The 24733-nt window shown below is 38.5% G+C and overlaps 3 protein-coding genes across 16 annotated transcripts in view; 2 read left to right on the top strand and 1 right to left on the bottom strand.

Moving 5' to 3' along the window:
• Positions 1-3014, top strand: part of ACSBG1 (acyl-CoA synthetase bubblegum family member 1) — a 39042-nt gene extending 36028 nt beyond the window's left edge. For all 10 annotated transcript variants that reach the window (XM_035554076.2, XM_050713023.1, XM_035554065.2 and 7 more), the window contains one exon: positions 608-3014. In XM_035554076.2, coding sequence (XP_035409969.1) covers positions 608-684 — 77 coding nt within the window. In that variant the 3' untranslated portion in view covers positions 685-3014. The remainder of the gene's footprint in view (positions 1-607) is intronic.
• Positions 3015-3181: 167 nt separating this feature from the next.
• On the bottom strand, positions 3182-14422 carry IDH3A (isocitrate dehydrogenase (NAD(+)) 3 catalytic subunit alpha). Of its 2 annotated transcripts, none has more exons than XM_035554084.2 (11): positions 14289-14422; positions 13219-13281; positions 11527-11610; positions 10025-10139; positions 9274-9461; positions 8878-9011; positions 8119-8221; positions 7976-8040; positions 5735-5819; positions 5297-5449; positions 3182-3426 (listed from the first exon to the last, which is right to left on the bottom strand). In XM_035554084.2, the coding sequence occupies exons 1-11, from the start codon at positions 14313-14315 to the stop codon at positions 3343-3345; spliced, it is 1101 nt and encodes a 366-aa protein (XP_035409977.1). In that variant the 5' UTR covers positions 14316-14422; the 3' UTR covers positions 3182-3342. The 2 variants fall into 2 exon arrangements, with proteins under 2 accessions (XP_035409977.1, XP_035409978.1); XM_035554085.2 differs by having other exon boundaries at positions 13243-13281.
• The window catches only part of CIB2 (calcium and integrin binding family member 2), a 44539-nt gene continuing 34119 nt past the window's right edge, over positions 14314-24733 (top strand). For 2 of the 4 annotated variants that reach the window (XR_007708735.1, XM_050713024.1), the window contains exons 1-2: positions 14314-14547; positions 16893-17066. Coding sequence is in view for 3 of the 4 variants with exons in the window: in XM_050713024.1 (XP_050568981.1) it covers positions 14314-14547; positions 16893-17066 (408 nt within the window). In the remaining variant the exon portion in view is untranslated. Of the gene's footprint in view, positions 14548-16892; positions 17067-19100; positions 19983-24733 lie in introns of those variants that run through there. The other 2 variants (XM_050713025.1, XM_035554087.2) reach the window with 2 other exon arrangements.

The raw sequence follows: 24733 nt of genomic DNA, 5'->3' as shown, positions 1-24733 counted from the left end.
AAAGAAAAAAGTTATGCAGCATTTTACGGACTGCAAAAACTGGAGCTTCTGCTGTGTGTACATATCTACAGTACACGTGGTCATTTAGTGTGCATACAACTCTGTGGCTAAATTTGAGATTGCTTAGGGCAATTAAGCAATTCTAGGTAATTCTTTATGCATTAAAGTATTAATAATTTACAGTAATGATACCAAAAAGTTGTCTTAACAAAAAAAATGGAGGATAAAGTGAAGGATTGACAACAGAGCCCCAAACACATTATCAGGCTTTTTTGAATAAATTGGGAATTCTTAAAAGGTTTTTAAAAGGTTTCAATACTGTCAGCCTTTTAATTAGTGTTTGGGTTGGGGGGGGGGGGGGAGGGAGACAGACACCTGGAAGTGTTATCCCAGTTATCACTCCGTTATCCATAGTTTCCTTTGAAGTGCTCATTAGAGGGAGGCAACCTTATGTACAATTGCTTCTCCTTTAGCAGAGATCTACGCTAACAGAGTAGATACTTTTCCATGCAATGCTCTTCAGTAGAAAATGTTATGAACCAAAGCTTAAACAGAGTAGAAATTTTTGGTTCTGTTTCTGCTGTTGTGACTAACATCTTCTCTTTAGGTCCGACAATGAAGTTAAAACGACTCACCGTGCTTGAGAAATACAGAAAAGAAGTAGACTCCTTCTATCAAGAGTAAGAAGTCTTTCATCCAAGCATTAAGGAAGATCTGTGAGCTAAAGAAAGTATTTCCTAATCATAAGCATTAAGGAAAATATGTTTTTGTTATGTAGTCTAGTTTCACTAGAAAACTGCTGTATTAATTTAGTTATTCCTGATACTCACCTGATAGTTTGTCCTGTTCGTATAGAAGCATCTACAGTGCGTCCTTTTTATGATACAGCTTTTACTTTATGCCCTAAATGAACAAGATTAAAGACACCCTCATGTTGTGTATGAAGTGGGGTATAACTAATTAATTCCTCTAGACTGAAATAGAAGGAAAATCTTTATGCAGTGATTTACCTTTTTTTTTGTTGTTGTTCTGCAGGAGGTTGGCTGTAGCTCATGCTTTATTTTGGTAGATCAGTAGTTACCAGTAGTGTTAATCAAAACCGTTATACTATTCCAGTGATAAAGATGATTATTAAAAAAAAAATCAAAAGGCCTCTTTTTTTCCTTCCAAGGGAGAAGCGTATTTTCACTAGCATACCATTTTGAAGCCTAACCAACACTCTTCTATAAGGGCTAGACTTCAGTGAGACTTTTCTGAAAGCAGCAGGTCATCACTTCTTAAATCCATGTTGAAACAAGTGTCATTTCCCCTAAAAACAAGCAATCCAAGAAGTTGGGGGAATAGCTTCCTAAGAGTGAAAGAAAAACTAGGTAATATAGGAGCTCTCACATAAAAATAAGTTTGTGTTGTAAATTGTAGTTTAAAGAGTTCACAGGACTTTTTAAAGCAAAAATGTTTAGAAGGAAAGTTCATCTGTATTGCAACAGTACCATTGTGTTTCAACATTCATGTCGTACTAATGCTTACGAATGGGAACTGTATTTTTTCTTCCCCTTATAAAATATAAATCACATCATGTGAAGGGCTAAGGGGTCGGGTAGTAAGTAATATTTGGCAGAGTTACAATAGCTAACAAGCAGGGAGACTACAGTTCTTGATTTAAAAACCAAAACAAAAAACACCTTGCAGAACAGGATATTTTCTCTATGAAAGTTCCATGATCAGTCTTAAACATCCTGTAAGTTTAGTTTGTTGCAAGTACCAACAATCAGATCAATGCAAAGACATGACAGCAGCCTAGGATTACAAAAACAACAAGCAATTGGACTTGAAAAACTTTATTTTTTCCCTATTTTGTGCCTAATGGTACTTCAAGAGTTCTTAAACAAGATTAAAGGAAACAACACAGCCAGCAGCTTGCAAAACATAGAAGGAACTGTCATCCTATTCACCAAAAGGCGGAATGCATAAGGAATAAAGCTCATTGTCCCTCTACCACCATGGCATTAGGCTGTATAAAACAGCTGTGGTGCTTACTCTATAGAGTGATGCTAGAAGATATTACCCAAAATCGTTTGAAGTCTGAAACAACGGCCTAACCAGTCTCAATGAGAAGTAACTAAGAGGAGTAATACCTATTAACGAAATAAAGCTTTAAGAAGTCTGGTTCTGGCACTACGTATAATCCGATGCTATAGCCATGACCTCTGAAATGTGCATTTTCTTGTAGGATGCACTAATGGAAAGCATACCCTAAGACATCCAGGTCAGAGTGGTCATGAGGACCTGTATGTGATGAAGGAGGGAAGGACAAAAGGTGCTTTTGTGCTTACTGGGCTTAGTAAGCAGGAAGAAAAAAGAATTTGAGATTCCCTCAAATAGGGATGAAATGTACTTCTGAAATGTAGGCAGCAGAGCCAAGCCTTCAGCTCTGTCTTAATCCTTTTAGGACCAGTCCCTTACATCTAGAGTTTATAGACTAAAATTACTAGTCAGTGCAATGAGATACACTGAACAGATTGCATAAAAACAAAGTACAACACAAAAAGCAATACAGCAGAAGCCATAAAATATTTAGAATAAATTGGCAAAGTTAATACTTTTCCTTCACAATATATGGCAGAAGTAAGTTTTTATTATTTTCTCTCTTCAGAACTCTGTTGTAAATTAAACTGTGCTTGAGTGAGGAAAACGTTTAAGAACAACTTTGGTACAGATATGAAAAACAACTTTATGTTAATATAAATTCTCACACCTAGCTGGTTTGTTGTTTCTTTATGTACATAAATTAAATCTCTAGCTTTCGGCATTTCTTTATTCATGCTTTTCAAAGACAAAGCTGTATTTCATGAAAGAACAGAGCATCTGGAAGTGTTTTTTCATTGCTTTTAATGCCAAATTGCTGTTATTTCATACCCATTTCTTTTTGTAAAGGTTATCTTGTGCTACTGTTAGGCTGAAAATCTGCCTTTTAAGTTTCAGTAAGATCAATAAAAGTAGGCTTTAAACATTAAGGTGCTATTAGAATTCACTAATTCTGTTAATATTATATTCACATAAATTTTCTTTGTGGAAAGTGAAAACCAGCTAGTTGAAATGGTAGACAGTTACAAGAAAATGAAACAGTTCACTTACATGAGAACTTTCACCAGATAGAAACAAATGAAAGCAGGCACAAGTATCATCTGTAGCCATTTGGACTAAGTTTATTAATGAAGAGACCCTTCCTAAAAAGTTTGCTCTCTTAAGAGACAAATAAAGTTATATGCATATAGATACCAGGTTACACAATGTACTTCTGTGATGCATCCTCTCAGCGTTATTACAAGCCGTGTGAGATGTTTAGTCTGTATCCTGTACTCTGCGGCAGATCTCCTCTGTGAATTCTGAGCACTTTGCATTACCTCCCAAGTCTTTTGTCAAGACCTGAAGGAAGAAAAAATGGTATTAATAAAACATTTAATGGGGGTAGTCCTGCCTCTGCAGTTTTATCTTCTACATGTTGTACATGGGTACTGAATACAAATGAGTGGCTACGTCACATATGAGTTTTTCTGCATTCCATATAGCTTTCATCAATAACAACTACGCAAACTGAGGCCGGTAGAGAAAAGTGAGTACGAACGTGGAGCATTGTTATCTCAGTGTGAGATTTTGTCTTAACTACAGGAAGAAATCAAATTTGGCCAAAGCTCTCAAAAGTTAAGGAAAAAACAAGTTAAGAATACTTAAGAAGTTTGTCCTTTGGAAGTAAATTTCATATATGAGGACTCAGTACAAAGCTAACTAATTAAGAGTATCATTCAGTAAGGTTTTTGGGGGTTTATTTTTTCCGAGGAACCCCACACAGAAAAAGCACATGGACAGCTCTCAAAATGCTCCATGTTAACAATTGTCTCATGTTTGCTTAGTTAAGAGATGGAAAAACAGACAGTTAAACTTTCTTGAAGTACAACTCCTGTCTGGCAGCATGAGGATAGTAAAATAATAATTAAAAAAGTGGGCAACATTGCTTGTCCAACCTAGTCAGATTAAAGTAGACTAAGAGGTAATTTAAAAATCATTAGTTCTCCCCTTATATCACACACACACAGATCTCAATTAAATAGCTTGGGGTGGGGAAGGGAAGAAATGGCAAGCATGAGAGGCAATAAAAGGTTACTATTTTAGAATCTTGTCATTTTAATTGCATTATGCTTTTTTCAATTTAAAAAGATTCTCTCCGTTGTGAGCATGTAATCATAAAATCGTAAGCGACTAGTAAACAAGTAGCCATGTCACAAAACTTGCACTGTTATTTTCTGTATAATTACTGACCTGCAGATGGAGAATTTCATTTCCAGAGCAGTAAATGGGAACTTTACAGGAGCACCTCTTTATTCACTTGTAAGTTTAGTTTTTTGTTTGTTTGTTTAACTGGCTCCTACACACAGCAAGGTAGCTGCAAACAGACCACTTATGAAATGATGACAGCTTTTTGTTTAAGCATGCTTGTTACTTTTAATTACAAAGCAGCTTCTCATGCTCTTGCCCCAGATAATTGCACTAGCATGGCTAAGTACTAATCCTCTTTAAGGCAATCATCAGGATCTTTCCAATTATGTTTTGAAAAGGTGGAAGTCAAACTAGGTGAGTGAACCAAAAGAACTCTGAGCAGAAATTCAGGTCAGGTTTCAGAGCAGAACTCTCTCCTCCCCCCTCCTCTCCAATCCCCTTTGGGTATGGAATCTGGAGAGAGTTTATTGCCCAAGGGAAATTGCATACAATGTTAAGGGAAAAGGTAAGTAGCAGATACAATTTTGCCCCTAACTGTTATTTAGTAATCCAAAAAGGAGCCAAAGTAGTTAGGAGTGAAAAAGAAAAGTGACCTGAAAAATAGGAGCAGAAGTATTACAGTCAGCACTGAAATGAGTGATTAAGCCTGTAAAAGGCAAATGAGCATACTTCACTTTAAGGTCCTGATTTTAACATAAATGTATTACAGACCTCACATGGAAAACAACACTAGCTACTTGAATGTCCAATCCCTTTCATGAAAAACAGAGATCCAGTTCTAGTTTTTAGAGCTAGTGGAAACTGAGACACAAGGAGAGCTACAGAGCATCCCTCTTAGTGAGCTGGGCAAACTTGATACCACTGAGGGTAACATAATTACTGTAAGAGAACAGCTGTGGTACTGCTCATGATTCAGGCCAGCAAAGCAGGACATCTGCTGTTTTGGTGTTGATGTTCTAAGTTTCGCTATGATAGAATATTATTTTAATTCACTTCATGTATTTGCACATCTTCATGTTACCTTTCCATCTTTAATTGTATCAAAGCAAGCTGTCTCAATTTTTGTGGCATGCTTGTGTAGTCCCATATGACGCAACATCATTACAGCACTCAGAAGAAGGGCAGTTGGATTTGCCAAGTCTTTTCCTGCAATATCTGGTGCTGTTCCATGAACCTAAAAAGAAAAGTGAACCTTGCTGTTACAAAGTTACTAAAAATGTCCTAGTTAATTCAAGCATGCAACCAACTTAAAACTGAACAAATAGTCCATAAACGAACATGCAAAAGTTTGTGTGTAATGCATGTTCTATTTTTTGAGTAAAAATTTAGCATCTTCACAGTAAAGAATAATTTCACAGGGTTTCTACTTCAATAGTCACATTATGTGTCATGGAATTTTTAGATTCTCAAGTTGAGACAAAATAATTATTACTATTAGACCTCTAATAAGAAGACTTACTGATTCAAAAATTGCAACTCCATTAGCACCAATGTTCCCACTTGGTGTTACTCCAAGACCCCCAATCAAGCCAGCACACAAGTCACTAGAAAAAAAAAATCCACATGTTCTTTCCACATAGTTGTTTCTCAGCAATGTATTAAAATAGCTTTGTTATTTCTCATTTTATTTTGACAATAAAATATTCTAACAAGACAGTCTAAGAATAATATGAAAGAATAGATCCTGTTAGCCACTTGTATTCCACTGGAACATTTGAGAACTTGCAGAACTACTAGCAAGAGAAGTTTCAATAAGGAAGAACAAAAAGGAAATTCTAAATAGTAAAATAAAGCTGATTAAGACACAGGCACAACAAAAGGTACTCAAAGCACAAAAAATCTGTAAAAGCCTCAAGAACTAGCAAAAATTCTGATGTACTATCTATACATATGTACATATCTAAGTCTTATTTCCCTTGAAGAGGCCACAGAACCATTTACTGAATATAAAGGCCTTCTAGAAAAAAATGGAGTAATTTTGCTCGGATAAAGGAAATACTAGTAAAGTTTATTGTGTGAGAGACTTAAGGAATATGTTCCAAGTGGCACAAGACTGGCTTTATCCTTCTCTTTACTGAACAGCCTGAAAGTCATAAATCTGACATCAGCAGACCATCAGACATTAGTAATTTGCATTTAGTTTCCTCCAAAATTAGCATAGGAGAGAACAAACCAACTCTGCCTACAGTTTTCATTCTGTACCCTCAAAGCTGAAAAAACTGATAAGACTCTTAAAACTCTAATATTTTAGCACACTGTTTTGTTGTCTACAGGGTACCTAGTAGATGAACAAAAAGCAGAGAAGTTTGGATGAGCTTGCAGAACAATCTTTTAAATTAACCTAAATTGATCAACTATAGTTTAGAAAAAAAACGGATACAGTCTAAACTTGTAACTTAAGGTATTTAATGCTTCAGGATGGAGATTCCTTCTGTATCTATTCAGGCCAAGAAACCTTTGGCATTGTGCTCATGCTTTAAAAAAGCACAGGGGGTGACTTTCTCCAGTGACACAAGTGCCCTTCTTCAAGAAAAAGACTCAAATTTATTGAAGCTTTTTGGAAGTATGAAGTTAAAAGAATTTCCATGAGAACTTCAAAACTGGCAATGCTGAACTAGGTAAAGTAAGTTGAAATAGTACTGATGATGGGACTCAAACTGATCTGATATCTTCCAGTTAACACTGCAACGTCTGCTGTGAGGGCCTTGTGGACTCCTCTACCAGTTCTTAGAACAAGAAGCATTACTTGGAGTCTGATTTTTCTCAGAGGTGACAGATATCCTTATCAGAAGGAGAATGCCATCTTAAGAAAAGCTGAAAGAACATTTCTTCTTATGCATCAGTTACTTTTACACTCATCTGTACAGAAAAGAGGAGATGAACTTAAGGATTTAAATTGTCATTGAACTTTTAATCAAATTCCAAGGCTGTTTTCTTCCATCTCTCCTTGGACATGCAAAGAGAAGCAGTGCTCTGTTGTACACTGAAAAAGTTCAGATTAAGATACTTAATTTTACTTTAATTTTTAAAGTAGTAATCGAGTTTACACTCTACTTAAACATTTTTACAGAATGGAAAACATCTGCTGATTGACTTGGCTTTCAGGACATCAAGTAACTGTAGTAGAAATGTTTTTTAAATATGAAATTTAATCTCAAAGTGAAAAAAATACAATACAAAACCCAAAAGCTGGTAGGATAGTAAGAGGCCATACATTTCAATCTTCAGAATCATTTACCTCTATGGATAGCTTGCTTTAAATGTGATATTCCCACAGTCATCTTACGTAAGTTTTCCTAATAAAAACAGCAAGTTTTCCTTACTATCTATCCAAGTATTCTGTGCTACAATTTGAGTCATTAACTTTTTCACACTTCTGGAGAAATTCCTCCTACACCCAACCCCATTTGAGTAATATTCATAGCCTCTACCCGCAGAAACTTTTTTCTTTTAGTAAGAAGTGTATTCTCATCATATAGCTCATTCCAACTACATAGTAATAATATTAGTGTAATAATACCATCCTTTCTTCCCATTCAGAGTCTGCGTGGTGTTTAGCTGCCGAGCGGGTTAAACCACAACATTAAGATTTAAACTTTGGATGCAGAAAACAGTAACTTATCTGGCTAGCATGTAACTGGATTAACTTTCTGGAACAGTATCTTACATGCTGATTTAGTTTAAATCAAAATCTCCATACCTGAGGATGTCACCATACAAGTTTGGCATAACAAGCACATCAAATTGTGACGGATCCTGAACCATCTAGAAAGAAGTATATTTTTATTAAGGCTAAGAAAGTAAACTAAAAAATAACCACAACTAAACCAGATAAATACTCACATTCAGACACACAGTATCTAGATACATTTCGTTAAATTTAATATCTTTACAGTTTTCTGCTGCCTCCCTGCATTTTCTCAAGAAAAGTCCATCAGACATTCTCCTGCAATTAAGTGAGAGAATACAGCTGTTACTGTAAAGTAAACAATATATTGAGGTAAAGATGACTGCATGCAACAGGGATTTAAATAAAGAAAAACATTAGAGTGCAGACACCTAATTGCTGACTATTAATCCCTTATGTTAAATATAAATATTTTTAACATGGTACAGTCAAAGAAGTTAACCCTTTTGTATTCCCACCTAAAATGTTTGCGGAGCAGTAGTTTAACTGTCACGCATTAATTCCCAAACTGACTTGTTCTTTTACTAAAGGCTTACTAAATTTGTACAGGTGGTGACGTACTATCTATCACGTGCAGTGTGACTCAGTTCACTATGAAGTGCTTTGGAAGCTGTAAAAGACACTAGCTATTTTCATCCTCATTTTTTTAATTCTTTTTCTTAGCTTATTTTTAAAGTAAGAGCTGTGGGAAGAAAGTCACAGCACTCCCACATTTTTACTAATACAAACATTAGCATATAGTCACTCCAGACCTATTAATAGTAGTTCAGTATTGTCCATTTTACTTATGAGGCATTTACTTCACCCATTTTTCTTACTCCTGCTAGCATTAATGTTAGACATTGGAGGAAAATTTAAAGTGATTTATAAAAGCTTATTATTTTTTGTTGTTCTTAAAAGAAGTTTCAACATACATAATATTTGCCTTGTGTACAGCAGTAACGTGGCTTCTCTGATTGTTTCTGGCATACTCAAAAGCAAACTCTGCGATACGCTTGCTAGCTTCCTCTGTGATTAGCTTGATACTTTGCACAACACCTTCAACAATCTGAAAGACAATAGTTGCATTGCTAGTGGAAACGGAAGCTTATTTTTTCAAACCAATAGTATGAACGTTTGGAACAACAAAATAGTAGAATTTTCAGCAAGGCAGCCTGCACAATGCATACCACAATAAAAGAACATTTTTGTGGGTAAAGAACTTAAAAAACACCACTCAGCCTCTTAGTAATAAACAACTGAGATGGGCAAAGTTTTTGTTAACAAAACATAGAAACCCTGCCAGAAACACAACACTTCCAGCAACATACCACATGTTCAATTCCACTGTATTCGCCTTCTGTGTTCTCTCTTATTGTGACAATGTTTACATCTGTGTAAGGGGTTTTGTATCCTTCAATTGAGACACAGGGACGTACGTTTGCATAAAGGTCAAAGGTTTTACGCAGAAGCAGATTCATTGATGGGTGTCCCGCAGCAATTGGGGTTTTTAAAGGGCCTGAAGGAAAAAAATAATAAAACAAATGAGATAAAACTACTCCACAAATTTCAGAGTTGAAACTCTAGGTAAAGTTCTGTGGCACTCCGCCAGAGGAACTCCAAATTTCTATGTAACTCTTAACACTGAAATGCCACAGAAATTCTCTGTGCCATCAAGAATACTACGGAGTGATATAAATCAGCTGTTCAAGGGCCAAATGGTTTCCCTCATTCAAGTGGAACAGGGGTTCTTAGAAAAGGTTTTTACTGAAGTCAATTAATAGTATCTTCATTTTGTGAGTATAATTACCACATTCTGTTGTATATCGACTACCTTGGAAATGCATTCTGTTTAGAGTCCAAAGTTGATATTTAGTACTGCCCACCTTTAACATATTTCCTAGGAAATCTGTGACACTTACAGCTTTGACATGAAGGACTGTTTTTAAGACTACGGAAGACAACCTGACAGACTGTCCCCAAGAATTAGCCATTATATTACGTTACTGATGAAGGACTTCTACTTTAAACCAAACTCACCATAAAACAGTATTTAATACCTTTGTGTTAACCCCCAAGTACCTTTTAATCCCATTTTGTTTTTATCCATAGATTCTTTGGCATCCGGAGGTATCATCCACTTTCCTCCTGGTCCTTGGATGGCTGTAACATTCCTCTCTTCCCACTGAATAGGAGCCTAAACACATTTTCTCTATGTTAACTTCAATATGAAGACTTTTGCTTCCACTTTTAGCTCATTTTTCACAATAAGGTGCTCAAGGAATTTTGTCCAAGCCTTCCTAAACATTTTTTCTCTGGTGAGTGACAGTAAGCATGAGATGCTTGAACTTGAAAATAAGAACAACAACAACTTCTAAAACACAAGTAATTGAAAATGAAATAGTACGATCAATATACTATACCAGCACAAAATTCACGATCACAAGATGCCTACCTAGTAATGATATACAGGTAGCATGAGAACTGCATTTACATGCTAATTCCTTTAACCTGTTAGAGTTCTCAAGTTCCCTGTATTCAAGAGACATAAGACATCTGAAAATGGAATTCATTGAGAACTGATCATACAAACAGCCTGGAAGACAGTGCATAACATGGATACATCTGCTATCTAAATGGAATCTGCAAGTGTTCCACAGTGCTTTCTGAATTTTCGTTCACCATGGGATTCTTCTAATAGGAAACGGGCTGCCACCTGTTCATCAGGAAAGGCCATAAAGGAAAAGGTGCAAGGTCTTACATAAGCAAACAGAACCAATCTAGGCTTAACATACTAGAAGAAGAATCCCCTTTAAAATGAGCAGATCAGAGTAAGGACTGAAAACCTGCACTCATACACAAAATAGGTTTTACTCTGCCACACCTCCTGCCTCCCTCCCCCAAAACAGACATAGCTATTACAAGCTTTCATGTGTAATTAAAGATAACTTCACCTTTTCCAAATCTAAGTTGGACAGTTGTAATAAAAAGTGAACATGCTTTGACACTATTACTAATAGGGAGCGCTTTAACAGCTCCTCAAGAAAGAGCACTATTTTCTTCCAAGGAAACAATACAAATTCTCATGAAGTTCCTGGGATAAGTAGAAAAACAGTTCTCCTTGAACTGTTTTCATTATCACAAAGGTGAATGCGATTTAACAGTGCAGCAGAATAACTGCAGTAAGGTTCCTAATAATATGATAGTCCCTTCCCTTCACATATGCTTTGATCTGCACTGAGAAGTCACAAGGGATCAAAGAATGTCCTATCAGTGGCTCAGGATTGCTACATCAACAAGATGATTTTACATGATACATTGAGTTCACATTTCCAGAACTTAAGTGCAACATTTGCTCTCAAGTCACTACTACTCCGCCAGCCAACACTTTCAAACACTGCCATGATATTGCAATACTATCTTTTAACATCTGAAGCTTCAGACTGTTTGTATTGCCAAGAAGTTTTAATAGCTTAAACATGACTCACTCGTTTGGAAGTTAAAAACATTTATAACTATAACCCAGATAACGTCTGTTGTGGTAGTTAAAGGCACAGTGCTCACAGCAAGACAAATCGACTTACTTTGGCAGCATCAAAGATCTTCATGACAGCAGCAGAAATCTCAGGTCCTATGCCATCTCCTGGGATTAAAGTTACTGTTTGTACCTAGGCAAAGAAATAGAGTACAAAAAAATAGTACAGCTAATGAATGCTATGTTCAATGCAGGAAACATTTTCATAAGTTGCAGAAACCAAGTAACTGCTAGAAAACAAAGTTTGAGTTACCAAAAATCACTATGAAGAGTAGCAGTACTGGACAGAGAAGCAAGAGTGACTAGCTTTTTTTCAAAGGGAGCGTGCAAGCATTTTAGGAGAACTTTTAAAAAATTTGCCTACTGTTCTTATTTTAGAACACAGATTTAACTTGAAAGACAGGATCCTGCTCAGTACTCCTTGAAATAAGCGATCTCAGCATGCTTTCTTCTTGAAAACTGGGGAGGAGACAGCACTGCCATCTGTTTTCCATACATCTCCAGTATTATCAACATGCTGTGTAATACTGACCCATGCTAGGAAAGACTTAGTTTATGAAAAGCTTAAAAAAATAAAAACAAAAACATATCTAAACTTCTCAAGCAGTTCTCAAAAAAAAAAAAAAATTTAATACTGTCAAGTTCTTTTTCTGCCATGATTTTCTCAGTTTTCTTTCCTTTGTCATCTTCAAACAGATGAAAAAAATTGCACGCCCTAGGCTCACTGGATAACAGGGGAAGAAAATACTCTGCTTTGATTAAAAAATATATTGAAGATTGCTATTTTCATCCTCCACACCCCAAATCTTTATTTTGTTTATAGATTCCCAACATTTTTGTAAGGGATCATTACTACCTATAAAAAGGCAGCTTGGATACAGCATTCCTTGTCAAATCCCATCTAGAATCAAGTGACAAGATATGCTGCCATCCTCCTCCAAAGAGAATACTCAGAATTTCATAAGGTTTTATCTGAAACAATAATGTGGTATAAGCAGATCTGGAGGAGCCTTACCTTATACAACTTTCTATACTGTGTAAGACACAAGCTACACTTCAGTTTCTTCTCTCCACCATCAGTTCTAGAAAACTTAGAATTAAGAGCCACGATTCTTCCTTAAACTTAAGCCCTGCTTAAGGGTACATGCAGTGCTGCTGAGCCCTGCTTCTGCCTGAGCAGTTTTCAAGGCCATCTTCACTGAAAAAAGGCCTGTGGGCACCTCAAACACACAAAAAAAGAAGGTAAAACATCTACAGGGAAATACACAGCCAGTGTCTAAAATACATTAAAGAGGGCCTTGAAAAGGCAGAATTGTAAATGTGAAGTACTCTAAAAGCAGCAGGATTTAGAGTAAATCCAGCGTGTAGCAGAATGTCTGCAAAATAAAGATGAGAAGCTTCTCAACAATCTTCCTAATTTGCCCATATTTGCCCATTTCCCGATAAGTTTCAGAAGACTAGCTTACATCCATATTTTGGGAAAAGGTTTCATGCCACTGCCTTTTTTTTTTTTTAGTAGAGTCTTTTAAATTAGCACTTACTCTTTTATATGAAGTAGCCAAAGACGGTGATTAACCAATATATATCCAGTATGGCATTAAGAGCCTGTATGTTCACTTATTTAGGCCTTATTTTTTGAGAAGATAAAATTAATAGCAGCCATCTTATAAAAGTCAATTTCTGGGGCCCTTTCTTGAGAAACTTCTTAAAAACAAGAAGGAAATGGTACTATCATACTCACAGCACTACCAAAACTTCTGGTCACCTGTTTTTGGTTTTTGAAAGCACCTAGCAATCGCGAAACCTGCAGAAACACAGAACAGGAAGATGCTATCTTATTGCACCAAAGGGATTTTAAACAGTTGACAATATTGCAGCAACTGTGCATTTTAAAGCCGTATCACTTTAAAGTTAAGCCTCAAACTAGCATACAACTCGAAAGAAAGCAGCTCGTATCTTGCCAAGCTGCTCACAAGCATGCTGTGTACCCGACTCCTCACGCGGGTATTCCTAGCACGAGGTCAAGCCAGGACAGCCACGCTGTGCAGCATGCCGCAGTGCCGCTCATCATGCCTGGAGGTGAGGAGAAGTTGTTGCACGGCAGCCTTAGTCCTTAGGTGCTACACACTGGAAAAACGGCTGCAATAACTCCAGCTAAGGAGATGATACAATGAGGCTTAAGATAGCAAAGAGAAAAGGTTTGTTTCACCAACAGCAGTATGTTCGTAGTGAGGTAACACTTCCAAAGCTTCCACCGGTGCAAATTCCTGCATGGAAACCTGGGTGCATTAACCCTTACCCTTCTCACACCCGTGTGCTTGGTGCCGTAGCCCTGCGCGCCCAGCAGTGTATGAAAAGCGTCATTCCGAGGCACGCGGAAGACAAAATTCACCATGGCGATGGCAGCCCCTGCCTGCGCGGCTCCATCCACGAATCACACCGGCACCCTGACGCGCACAGCGGGCACCAGGCCTCCAGCGGAGGCTGCGGCACACCCCGAGACCCGGCACAGCACCGGGAGTGGTCCGGTCCCACCTCAGGGTGGGTGCTGCGTGCCTGGCTGCTCGGAGCGGACCGGGGCAGCCCAGCGGTGCGGCCGCCCTGCCATCCCTCCCTGCCGGCAGCGCAGCCATCTTGGCGGGGCCGGGCCGGGCCACCTCAAGGTCACGGCAGCGGGAGCCACCCCGCAGCGCCCGGCGGGCCCCGGCCGCACCCCCGCCGCGCTCCCCTCAGAACCGGCGATTGCAGCCCACGCTTCCCGCCCGGCGCGGCACGACCGGCGGCGCTCTCCCGGTCCGGCCCCGCACCTACCGCGGGCATCCACGCGGCTGCAGCCATGGCTCGCCCGGCGCCGCACCCCAGCAGGCCCCGCAGGCACGGCCACAGCGCCCGCAACCGGGAGGAGCCCGGCACCGGCACCGGGACGAGTCCCGCCACGCCCCACCCCAGGCAGCCCGGCCCCGGGAGCGCCGTGCGCATGCGCTGTCTTTCCCGCCCAGCGCTTGTGGTGGTCCCGCTGAGGTGGCGAAGGAGGGGGAGCGGTTGGAGCCCCTCAGACCCCGGTGCAGTGGTGAGGGACACCGAGTGCTCCCGGTGGGGGGAAAAGGCTGCCGCCAGCAGGTAGCTGCAGGTGCCTGGGGGTGCTGAGCGTCCATAGGAGCGTGGCAGTGCGCGGAGGCACCTCCAGCTGAGGGGAGCGGTCTCTGAGGGGTTTGGTCCCCAGGAGTCTGGGGAATCACCTCAGCCTCCGCGTGGCCTGTTGGCAAACAGTTGTGTGGAGGCAGCCTGCTACAGCACGGTAGGCTCTGCTGTCTTAAATAACAGTACTGCCAGAGTGTGCACTTTTTTTTTTTTAATTTATTTTTTATTATCACACGATTTATGCCAGCTGCTTTGTTGTGAATTCAAGAAGTTAATTATAGGAATAAACGAGTATGTCAGCTTTGATTTAAAGCCCTGAGCAGCGTAGGTGTTACTCTAATTACACCACAATAGCATGCTATGAAGAGTGGCTGCTGTGCATCCCTTCTGAGAAGGACCAAACAACACAGTAATAAAAACACCAGTTATTTTCCCTAGGCAAAAGATGGCTTTATAGAGATAGCAGTAGTTTTTTTTACCCTTGTTCTATTGAGAGTTACTTTAAAGGAATTCCTGATATCAAATGTAGTCTCCTCAGGAAATCAGTAACTTTTTACTTCTTATTATTCTGCCCTAACTTAACTAATGGCAAGTAGCAACAACATAAATGTATAGGCTGCCCTTCTAGATTGAAACTGTTCATTTTGCAAGCAGGGTGGAACTTTACAAAGAGGTAACCTGCAAGGAAACATCTGTGCAGGAGAGGATTTGGTGTATTTGGCATAATGGGCATGAAAACCTGCAGGTTCTTTTTTCCCCAGTCTAAAGTCTAACTTATGGTTGTATCTGTGTATGAGCACTCAGAAAGGTTATAGCGGACGATCTTTGGGAGTGAAGGCAGCTCATATGCAACTTGTTAACTCTGTGTGTGGATGTGAAAATTCTCTATGGAATGAGACAGAGGTAATGTGGCCAGGGTTCACAGTAGCTTGATCTTCCTTGGAGGAGTAAGAGCTTTCATTCTTAGACCGCAGCCAAACTTCTGCTGTATAATTTACAGAGGCAATTTAAGGTAGGATGACCCATCTATTGGAGGCTGTTAAACTTAGACCTCTACTAATAAATCAGAGCAGTCACCTGGTTTAGCAACCACAGCTAGCAACAGTTCAAAGCAGAAGACTTTACACTGAAGGGACTCAGAATTGTGAGCACAATCTGTTCAGCTGCCTGGGCTGTGGAGGCAAGTCCTTACAGCTGGGGTCAGATTGCAGCCTTAGATGGGTGTTAAGAAATTGCAGCTGACAGCTGTCTTGCTATAAAATGTTAAATCTGGTGTATGTGGTCGATAATTTATTTTCTGATCTATTAATTAAACTTTTGAAATAGATGAGGAGCGGCTATGTAAGCACAATCTCTGCTATAATGGCTAGTATAATGGCAAGACTACTGTGTATATATATATTGTCCTCTTCATTAAATTTAATTTGCAACTTTGTAAGGTATATGTTGTGTGTTGCTAAATAGCTTACAATCAGTCCATTTGACAAACAGTTTAGGGAAATTCAAATACCATGAAGCGATGCAAAACTGGGACTGATAACATTAAGATTAGAGTCTGCTGTGTATATAGAGAAGTATTGATTTGTGGCAGTAGTGTGCTAGGAGTAAATATTGCTTAACGCTCAACTGGCAGATTAAACTAGTCATTGAAAAATACAAACAGAAGAAGTGAAAAAGAGCAAACTGAAAAATTTAACTGAGCTTTGATATATACGAGGAGATAGGAATGAAAAAGAGTTTGTGCTTTATGCTGTCTTGAAATTTTACCCGGTTAGTGTAGCAAGATCATTACATGACAAAATATAGATACAGCTATAGCACGCTTGAAAAGTAGCTAGCTAGTATAGAGGAACCCTCAAAAATCAGTATTTGGAAGTTATTGTAAAAAAAAAAAAAAATCCTGTGCATTTTAATTGTATTTAACAATTGAAAATCTTCTTCAGAATATGCAGAGAAACAGTTTGCTTTCTGTCTGTATACTCAGTGGGTGCCATTGTCCATTGCAGTTGTCTTTCTTTTTAAGTAAGAACTTAGAACTTTTAAAGCAATCATCCCTTTCAGCCATACTAGTTTTCTTATGTGATTTCTCTGTGTTTGAATGAAACCAAAGCATTTTTAATATGGAAAAGTGGAGGAGGACAGAGTGGGAAGATGGTGCAAAAGAATAAACAGGAATGTGTGAACTTCAGGAACTCTACTTCTAGTCTGCTTTGTAACCACAAGCAAGTCATATCTACATGGTGCTTTCCATTTAGCCTTTCTTCTTTCTTCTAGGACATTAAACTGTTGGAGAGTGTCCAGAGGAGTGTGACGAAGATGGTGAAGGGCCTAGAGGGGAAGACACATGAGGGGCGGCTGAGGTCACTGGGCCTGTTCAGCCTGGAGAAAAGGAGGCTGAGGGGGGACCTCATCACGGTCTACAACTTCCTCGCGAGGGGGAGTGGAGAGGCAGATGACCTATTCTCCCTTATCACCAGTGACAGGACCCGTGGGAACGGTGTTAAGCTGAGGCAGGGGAAGTTTAGGCTGGACATCAGGAAGAGGCTTTTCACCGAGAGGGTGGCTGCACACTGGAAGAGGCTCCCCAGGGAAGTAGTCACTGCACCAAGCCTGCCTGAATTTAAGAAGAGATTGGACTGTGCACTTAGTCACATGGTCTAAACTTTTGGGCAGACCCGTGCGGTGCCATGAGTTGGACTTCATGATCCTTATGGGTCCCTTCCAACTCAGGATATTCTATGATTTTATTTTTATTTTTTGGTTTCTAAAGATAGAGATTGGCTGATCTGTGTCATCTAGGATACAGTGGGACCAGGCAGCCAAGAATATAACAGCAGGTAAGAAATGAGATGTCAGTCTTACCACGGTAATAACACTCTCAAGCATGCAGGATCACAAGATTAAAAGATACGGAGCCCAATCCATCTTTGGTGTCGATTCACTTCTGTATGATGGCATTGAGAATAATTTGATCGTTTATATTTAATCTGATTTGCATAGACAGGCAGCTTGAATCAGGTGGCTGTGAAAGGAGTGCTATTTCATACAAATCACTTGACTATGTACTGTTCTGATCTGACTGCAATCAGCTGCTAGTTGGTGCATTTCAGTAACATCAGATCATGAGTAAGAAACATGCTTAATTTTATGGTTAATCATTAAAGCCAGTGATGCAACTTATTCAGAGTTGAGGATGTGTAAGAACAGGGACGTTCTGAAAGTTCTTAAAGTTCTTAATCTCAAAGGGCCATTATGGGTGGTGGTTTTCAGATTCAAAAAGTTTGTTGAAATAGAAATACTCTGATTTGTATGTTTTGCTTTTTTCTTCTTTATATTCTGTCTTGGGGGTAATTTTTTGGAACAGAAGAAGAATCCAATGCCACTATACATTGGTGAAAAAAATAAAAACTGGTTACTAGATAAAAAAGAGGTCAGTTTGGCCATGTAACAAATGGTTGATTCAAATGGGTGCTATTTGAATAGATGCTTGCTGCACTGTTGATCCGACTGGAGGTTGGTCATTCAGTTTGTGTTACCCTTATTACTGTAGTTTTTTTCTTATTATTTTGAAACTGCTGCAGTATATTCTATTGGTAGCATCCATTTCTTTCACTGATAAAATTCTGATGCTAGTTTACCACTAATAGCAAGTGTTATTGAATGTATTCTCATCCCAATAAATTCATTTTGTACATATGGTAATAGTGTGTTTTAGTAGCACCAGGCAGTGCTGGTTTATAGTTAATCAAATCTGCATTTCTAAATGTTGCAATCTAAATAAATGGTCTCTTAGAGACTGTTCCCCATTCATTGGATGTTTTTACTACATATCCAAAACATTTCATAGGACATTATTACACTATATACAATAGATGTATTTTCAGTGTTTTTGTGAAATATTTGTTCCTCGTTGCATGTGAAGGTAAACTCAACTCCTATTATCTGATGCTGTTATCTGGTCAGGGTCATTAGAAGTTGTAGGAAAAAAGCAGAAGGTAATTCTCCAGATACTAAATATACTAACTTGCTGAGGGAATAACGACCATGGGCAGAGCTGTAGGTAAAGGAAGGAATTTTATTAAACATTTTCAAACCCTCTGCCCTTCCTATGCTTACAACTGGGCAGCGAGTAGGCTGAAGAAGCTTATTTGTAACAGGTCTTGCCTCCATCTTCACATCCTTTCTCACCCAGCTTTCCTCCTGTTCTTATTATAAGAGCTCATCCTTCTTCAGATGTTAGATAATATGATTTTGTTTCTGAGTTTATTCATTCATTCTGTCTGCCTGCATCTCTTACATGCTCTTTTTTTTTTTTTCCTTTTTTGTTCGCTTTCCAGGAAATACAGGAGGGTTGTGTTGCTTTAACGTATGTTGTGAGCCCTCTAGCGGCATTTTCTGCACCTCTCTTTCAGGCTGTGGTAGCGTTTTTTTTCTTTCCAGCTTTGTTTGCCTGAGCCGAAAGAGTCAGATTAACTTTTGTTTAAGCTACTTAATTAAACTTTCCAGGTTTGTTTCTTTAATGTGAGAAGGAATACTCGTTTTTTCCTGGTCTGTCTGAGAGTATTGCACCTCTGGTAGTGAGCTTATACCCTGGGTAGCCAGGGCTGATGTAGCCGCAGTGTGAACACAAATGTGGAGCCCACGTGGTACCTGCTGGTGTTGTGGGGATGCTCTGGGCACTTAAACACCGCTGGATGGAGGCTCCCACTTTGGCAGCATGCTACTGCAGGTCAGATCCAAGCAGTGATGAGGATGGACTTTGATCTGAGGGGAGACTGACTGCAGAAACGCTTGCTCTACTAGTCCATTCTTCCAGTTCCTAGCCTTGCTCTGCGCGTGTCCGTTACATGACTGCGCTACCGAGCGCCATCAGGTGACGCAGAGCTGTTCTGAAACGTGAAGGTGCCGAGCAAGAGCACCCTGAACTCGCAGACTGAGCAAGGAGACACCGAGGCAGTAGAGAGCTGATTTCTTCAAGTGCTGCCTGCTTGTTTTTTTAAGTCGTGAAAGCTCTGTATGTCACTTAGAAAAGCATCTGCAAAAGGGGGAGATAGGTATCATTGTTTTGGGGTGACACCTGCCTATGACTTCAACAGTTCTCGTCCTGGCACACTAAAGTCAAGCCTTTGCAAAGATTTTCCAGTACCGCTTCCTTCCTCGCTGGACGGGTACAGGCAAAAACAGTTCAATGCAGGCTTTGGGATTTTTTCAGCACATTCACGGTGTATACGTGCTCTAAATGCCTACAATACAGAGGAATCCAGCTACTTCTAATGGGATGCATTTGCATAAAGGAAGAATTCCTCTTCTAAGATGGGTAATAAGCAGACAATATTTACTGATGAACAGCTGGATGCCTACCAGGTAAGATACCTTAGTTTGCTGAAAGGAAAGGAGTAACCTCAACATGTTTGTGGGTTGATGGGTTTTTGTTTTGTTTTTTTTTTGGGAGTGTTTTTGCAAATAGAAACAAAAACTTGCTCTTTAGCTTGCATGTATATATTTTACTGTTCCTTCCCCATACTTGTATTGTAAGGGTGGGTTGTTCAATATGCTCAGTCTAATTCTCCCTTGTCTGTGTACAGAGAGGAGTCAAATTGCTCATGTCTGGGCTAGGAAACAGCATGAAATCTGTTACCAGCTTGCTTAAGGGGAATTTCTGGTGCAATCTTCTTACCGAGCATTTTGTAAAGAAATGTATCTATAACCTTTTTATTTAATCTGTGCCGATTTTGCTGTATTAGGTGTGGGGGAAAAAAAGGACACATCTAGTTTCACTTCTAACAGTGACTCATAGAAATATACTTAATGTAATAACTTAATCTAAATGTAATGTAAATGTAATATAAATACTTAATCTAAAATAGGTATCTTTATGCTTGTATCCACTCCTGGATGGTAGTTTCTTTCTTACCTTGACAGAAGAATTATACTTTTTGTGTTTGGGGATATTTTATTGGTGGCACTTTATTTCTGTCACATCAAATGAAGTTTTAATACTCCAGAAAATAAATAATTTCCAGTCTTCATTCATGTTTTTGCGTACTGTAAATCTTACTGAAATGCTTTGAGAGAAGCTCTCTGCACAGTGGGCAGTTAGAACAAGTTTCCGAAAAAGCAAGTGAGGCAATATGTGAAAATAGAACTGTGCTCAAGACGGAAGCACTGAGTACCTGTTCTGAGATGCAGACAGGGCTGGCTGCATTGCTCTGTTCTTTTACAAGAAGTGATAAAAACAGACAGAATTAACAGTGTGGGAAATGAACATTTAGTTTCTCCTGATAACCAAAGGACAGATCCGAGGCACACAAAAGTAAATAACATTGTATTTGCCTTTGTGAACTTTGACTTCTATCCTTGTAGTTGAAACTATGATTTTAAATACCATTTTTTGGGGAGAGTTAGTGCTAACACGGACATTTCACAGGTGTAGGTATTTATCCACATCGAGTCAGTTTAGGGATACAGGCTAGAAATGCTTTAAAATGTTATCCAATTGTGAAAATAAGGCATAAGTTAAATGTTATTATTAATTTCCTAGTTCTGTTGGTATCAGGGTTTTATACTTGTCATTGTTCTTGCTCCATTGTCACATTTCATACAATGACAGCTTCTTTAATTTCCATTTCCTTACACATCTCATCCTCACCAGCAGTCTGTCACTGTAATATACCAGTCTTAGACTGGGTTGTCAAAGTTCTAAACAGACTTTTTTTTTTTTTTTTACACCCCTGAGAGATAGGCAAGAGGGAAATCACAGATCTCTGAAAACACTGATGTCTGTCTTCTGCTACCAGTAAAAGTGAACACAGAACAGAGCCCAACTGCAGGGAAACAAAACAAAATCCAAATGTAATTAATGTTATCTTCTTGACATAAACTGGCAAATGCAAGAGCCGAAATGTCATCCCTAATTCATTATTCTTCATCTAGAAATTGCCTTCCTCTAATGGCTTTTGCAGCCCCTGCCTTTCATAATGCTGGGTAATTGATCTCAAAGCCTTGCAGTAGTTAGGGCGATTGGATTGAGTCAGCCTGTGGGATTTCTCTCTTACAGAAGGACTTGTAGTTCATTAGCATTAGTAAAACACGATTTGCAACAACCTGTTGTGCATATAGGTGCCCCAGTGTGCATCCAGGTATATACTTATAAATTAGTTTTAAACTGAAAGATGGGTTACTCCTTTTCTTATCCCAAATGGGGGCTAGGCAACTTCCTGAGAATATGATGTCTGTGAGTTGGTGCTCTGCTCCTTAGAATAGAACTCAGGGTTACTGAATCATATCAGTATGTCAGAAGCAAGAGAGTCAATTTTATCCTCTTTATGAAATAGATTTTTATTATTCCCCACAGCACCTATTAGAAAGCTGTTCAAAAACTCCCTCTCCTGATGGTTAGACTTGTAATTTATTTGCTTAAGGTCATTTTATTACCTGGTTGTAACTTGCACCGTTTTTGTCTTTCAACACAAGTTATTCTGGATTTACAGCATCTGAATGCTACTTTAGCAGTGAAGTCTTTTTTCAGGTTATGTTTTAAGAGCTTGTTTCATAGGAGATGCTTCTGATAGGTAGAAGGAAGATGGAAAATTGAGAAGTTAATCTGCTTAAAGTACAGTAAATCCACACGCAAATTACTTTAGTTTTCAGGAGTAAAAGTTTAAGCTGCAGAAAAATCACCTGCATAAAAGCTACCATACATTAATCTCAGGTCATCAATATGATATTAATGAAATAAAATAACCCTATCTGATTTGTCTAAAACTTTCAGAAATGCCCACATGTAAACTTTGTAATAGTTAAATGACCATATTGAAGGGTCACCTTTTATCACAACCTCTACATTTAAATGAAATGTAAATGTGGTCAGTTGCATGGTGCTCCAATGTTTTAAAATAGATGAATGTTTTAATTAGTCTCCTAAAAGAGTGATGATGGGAGAGCCAGTTGAAGCTCTTTTTGAAAGAGATGAATAATAGAACTCAGTAACATTAAACCTCTCATTGTTTTCTTTTTTTTTATACTCAGAATAGGTAGAAGGAAATCAACTAAAGAAGGACTGGCAACTTGCAAATCTTCTAACACCTTGTCATATCACCTAGGAACTTATTTAGTCCCTGTTCTAGTTGACAGCTCTTTAAATTTGCATAGGCTTAGTGAAATGTTAGGGAAATCTAAGGAGTTAGGCTTTTGCAGACATTTGTTTCCTCACTGAGATTCACCTCGTTACAATGTTAGCCATGTAAGAAAATGATTTGTCAGGGATTTCTTTTTCCTGTGTCTTTAGAGTACTTGACTGTTTTGTTGTCTTACTACATAAAATGCAAAATCTAACCAAGGTCTGACTAGGGGAAAGGTAAGTGTTAGCAAGAAAGATGCTTCATTGCAATCAAATAACATCTTAAAATTAAGCTTTTAAAAGTTGTCTGCAGGACAACTTTTGGATACCAAGTTCCATAATGAGAAAAGTAAATTAACCAGGAATTTTACTTTGAGTTGTGCTATATAAAGATGATTGGAGCAGGGAAAAATTAAGACATAAACCAAAGTAGTAACATCAGGTCCATGTATTGGTCTGAGTGCGCTGCATTTCTCACTGAGAAACATGATTACATTGAGTAAGAAATGCATAGAAGCTGTGCTTGGGGTTTGAACAAACTCCTCCTCAACTGCTTTCGCTGTGGTTACTTGAAAAGGTGGCCTGAATTTGATACGAATTGTGTTCCAGTTATTTCCTTAATAGACATAATTTAGAGAATGTAGGGCACAAATATTTTATACCAGGTATTACTCTTTTTATTCTAAGTCAATTCTTTTTGTGTTTGTTAATTATTAGATTTTTTTTTCCCATATGTTTAATACAGCACTAAAAGAAAGTGGTGTTTATCCCGGTTGGTTGTCTTCTAGGCAATACTGCAAAAAATAATAGTAATGTGAAAAAAATAACATTATTGTCTTTTAAACAAGAATTTGTCAGTTAACTAACTTTTTTCCTTTTATTAAAATTCTGGTCAAAGTGGGATTCAACTATATATCATGTGAAATATGCAAAACTAGAAGAAACAAGTTACATTATATGTCAGTAAACGCCATTTATAAATTGAAACAAGGTCATCAGGCTGTCTTTGGATTTTTAAAAAGCTGTGCTTGACTTGGGCAGGATCTGTGATGACAATGTACCTTTTTGGGGGCAAAAGTGCAAAAAGCCTACTTGTCACAGGTCCTACAGGACCTTCTGCTAAAAGCACTTTTCAGTTTCATAAAGAATTGCTGTTAATGTGCAAACTTTAAGTAGCATAATAATGGAAGAAGCTTTTGTGAAATTATCTTGTAGTCTGATTCCGGTTTCATGTTACTGTTTGGTGCATATATGGATTGAGCCAAATTAAATTTGCTGACAGTTTGCTTCTTCATCAGTACTTCCTTATGTCTAGCTGTTTCTACTCCAGTGCCTCAGTACAAATACGCAATCTATTTCTTACAGCTGCAGGTTTTGCTTACTGAAACTTGGTGGGGATTTTAGGGGTTTTCTGGCTGTAGTTCAGAAACATGCTTACAAATAAAGAGAATGTGAAAATCTCCACTGATATTGTCTGCTGCAACCAGCGTTTTTTAAGATAAAAGTCCATATAACAGTACTGTTACTAGTGCAGATACTGATTGTGACATAATTTTTTTAGCATTTAAATTGGGATTTACTGAAGTACTTGCACAGATATGCGACTTACAGGCTGGTGCTAGTCTCATTGGCTTTCAGTAACTCTTTGTATTTACAGTGATGAAGATACATAAATGTATTTATGCCTCAGTCTTGCACAGCTCTATACCAGTCTTATTTGTATGGCAATTAGAATCCAAAATAAAATAATACTGCACTTGTAAAAATGTTACAAGAGTAGAATTAATAATAGATCATCTACCTATATGAGAATCGGTTTTGTCCATCACCTTTTGACTTCTTAACTTTTTATTTCTGATTGCTTCATAAGGTGATGTGTTCTTGGTGTTTCACTTAAATGCTCTTAGACACATTGAGTACTTTTGTCACAGTGCAAAAGATCATTTGTGATTTTATAAGTGAAACCTCTGAAATATATATTTAAAATGTTAATATT

The sequence above is a fragment of the Cygnus atratus genome, chromosome 11 (assembly GCF_013377495.2).
Source record: "Cygnus atratus isolate AKBS03 ecotype Queensland, Australia chromosome 11, CAtr_DNAZoo_HiC_assembly, whole genome shotgun sequence".
Taxonomy (NCBI): domain Eukaryota; kingdom Metazoa; phylum Chordata; class Aves; order Anseriformes; family Anatidae; genus Cygnus; species Cygnus atratus.
Note: the sequence above shows the minus strand (reverse complement) of the source record. Positions and strands in the feature narration are given on the sequence as shown.

Bases quoted from the DNA above. Each gene is read 5' to 3' on its own strand.
- IDH3A (XM_035554084.2), bottom strand. From the start codon at position 14,315: ATGGCTGCAGCCGCGTGGATGCCCGCG. The intron at 8,222-8,877 runs GTATGTTGAAAC...ACTTAATTGCAG, and splicing joins GTACACAAGGCAAATATTAT to GAGAATGTCTGATGGACTTT. The intron at 5,450-5,734 runs GTAAGTCTTCTT...TTTTCTTTTTAG, and splicing joins GAGTTGCAATTTTTGAATCA to GTTCATGGAACAGCACCAGA.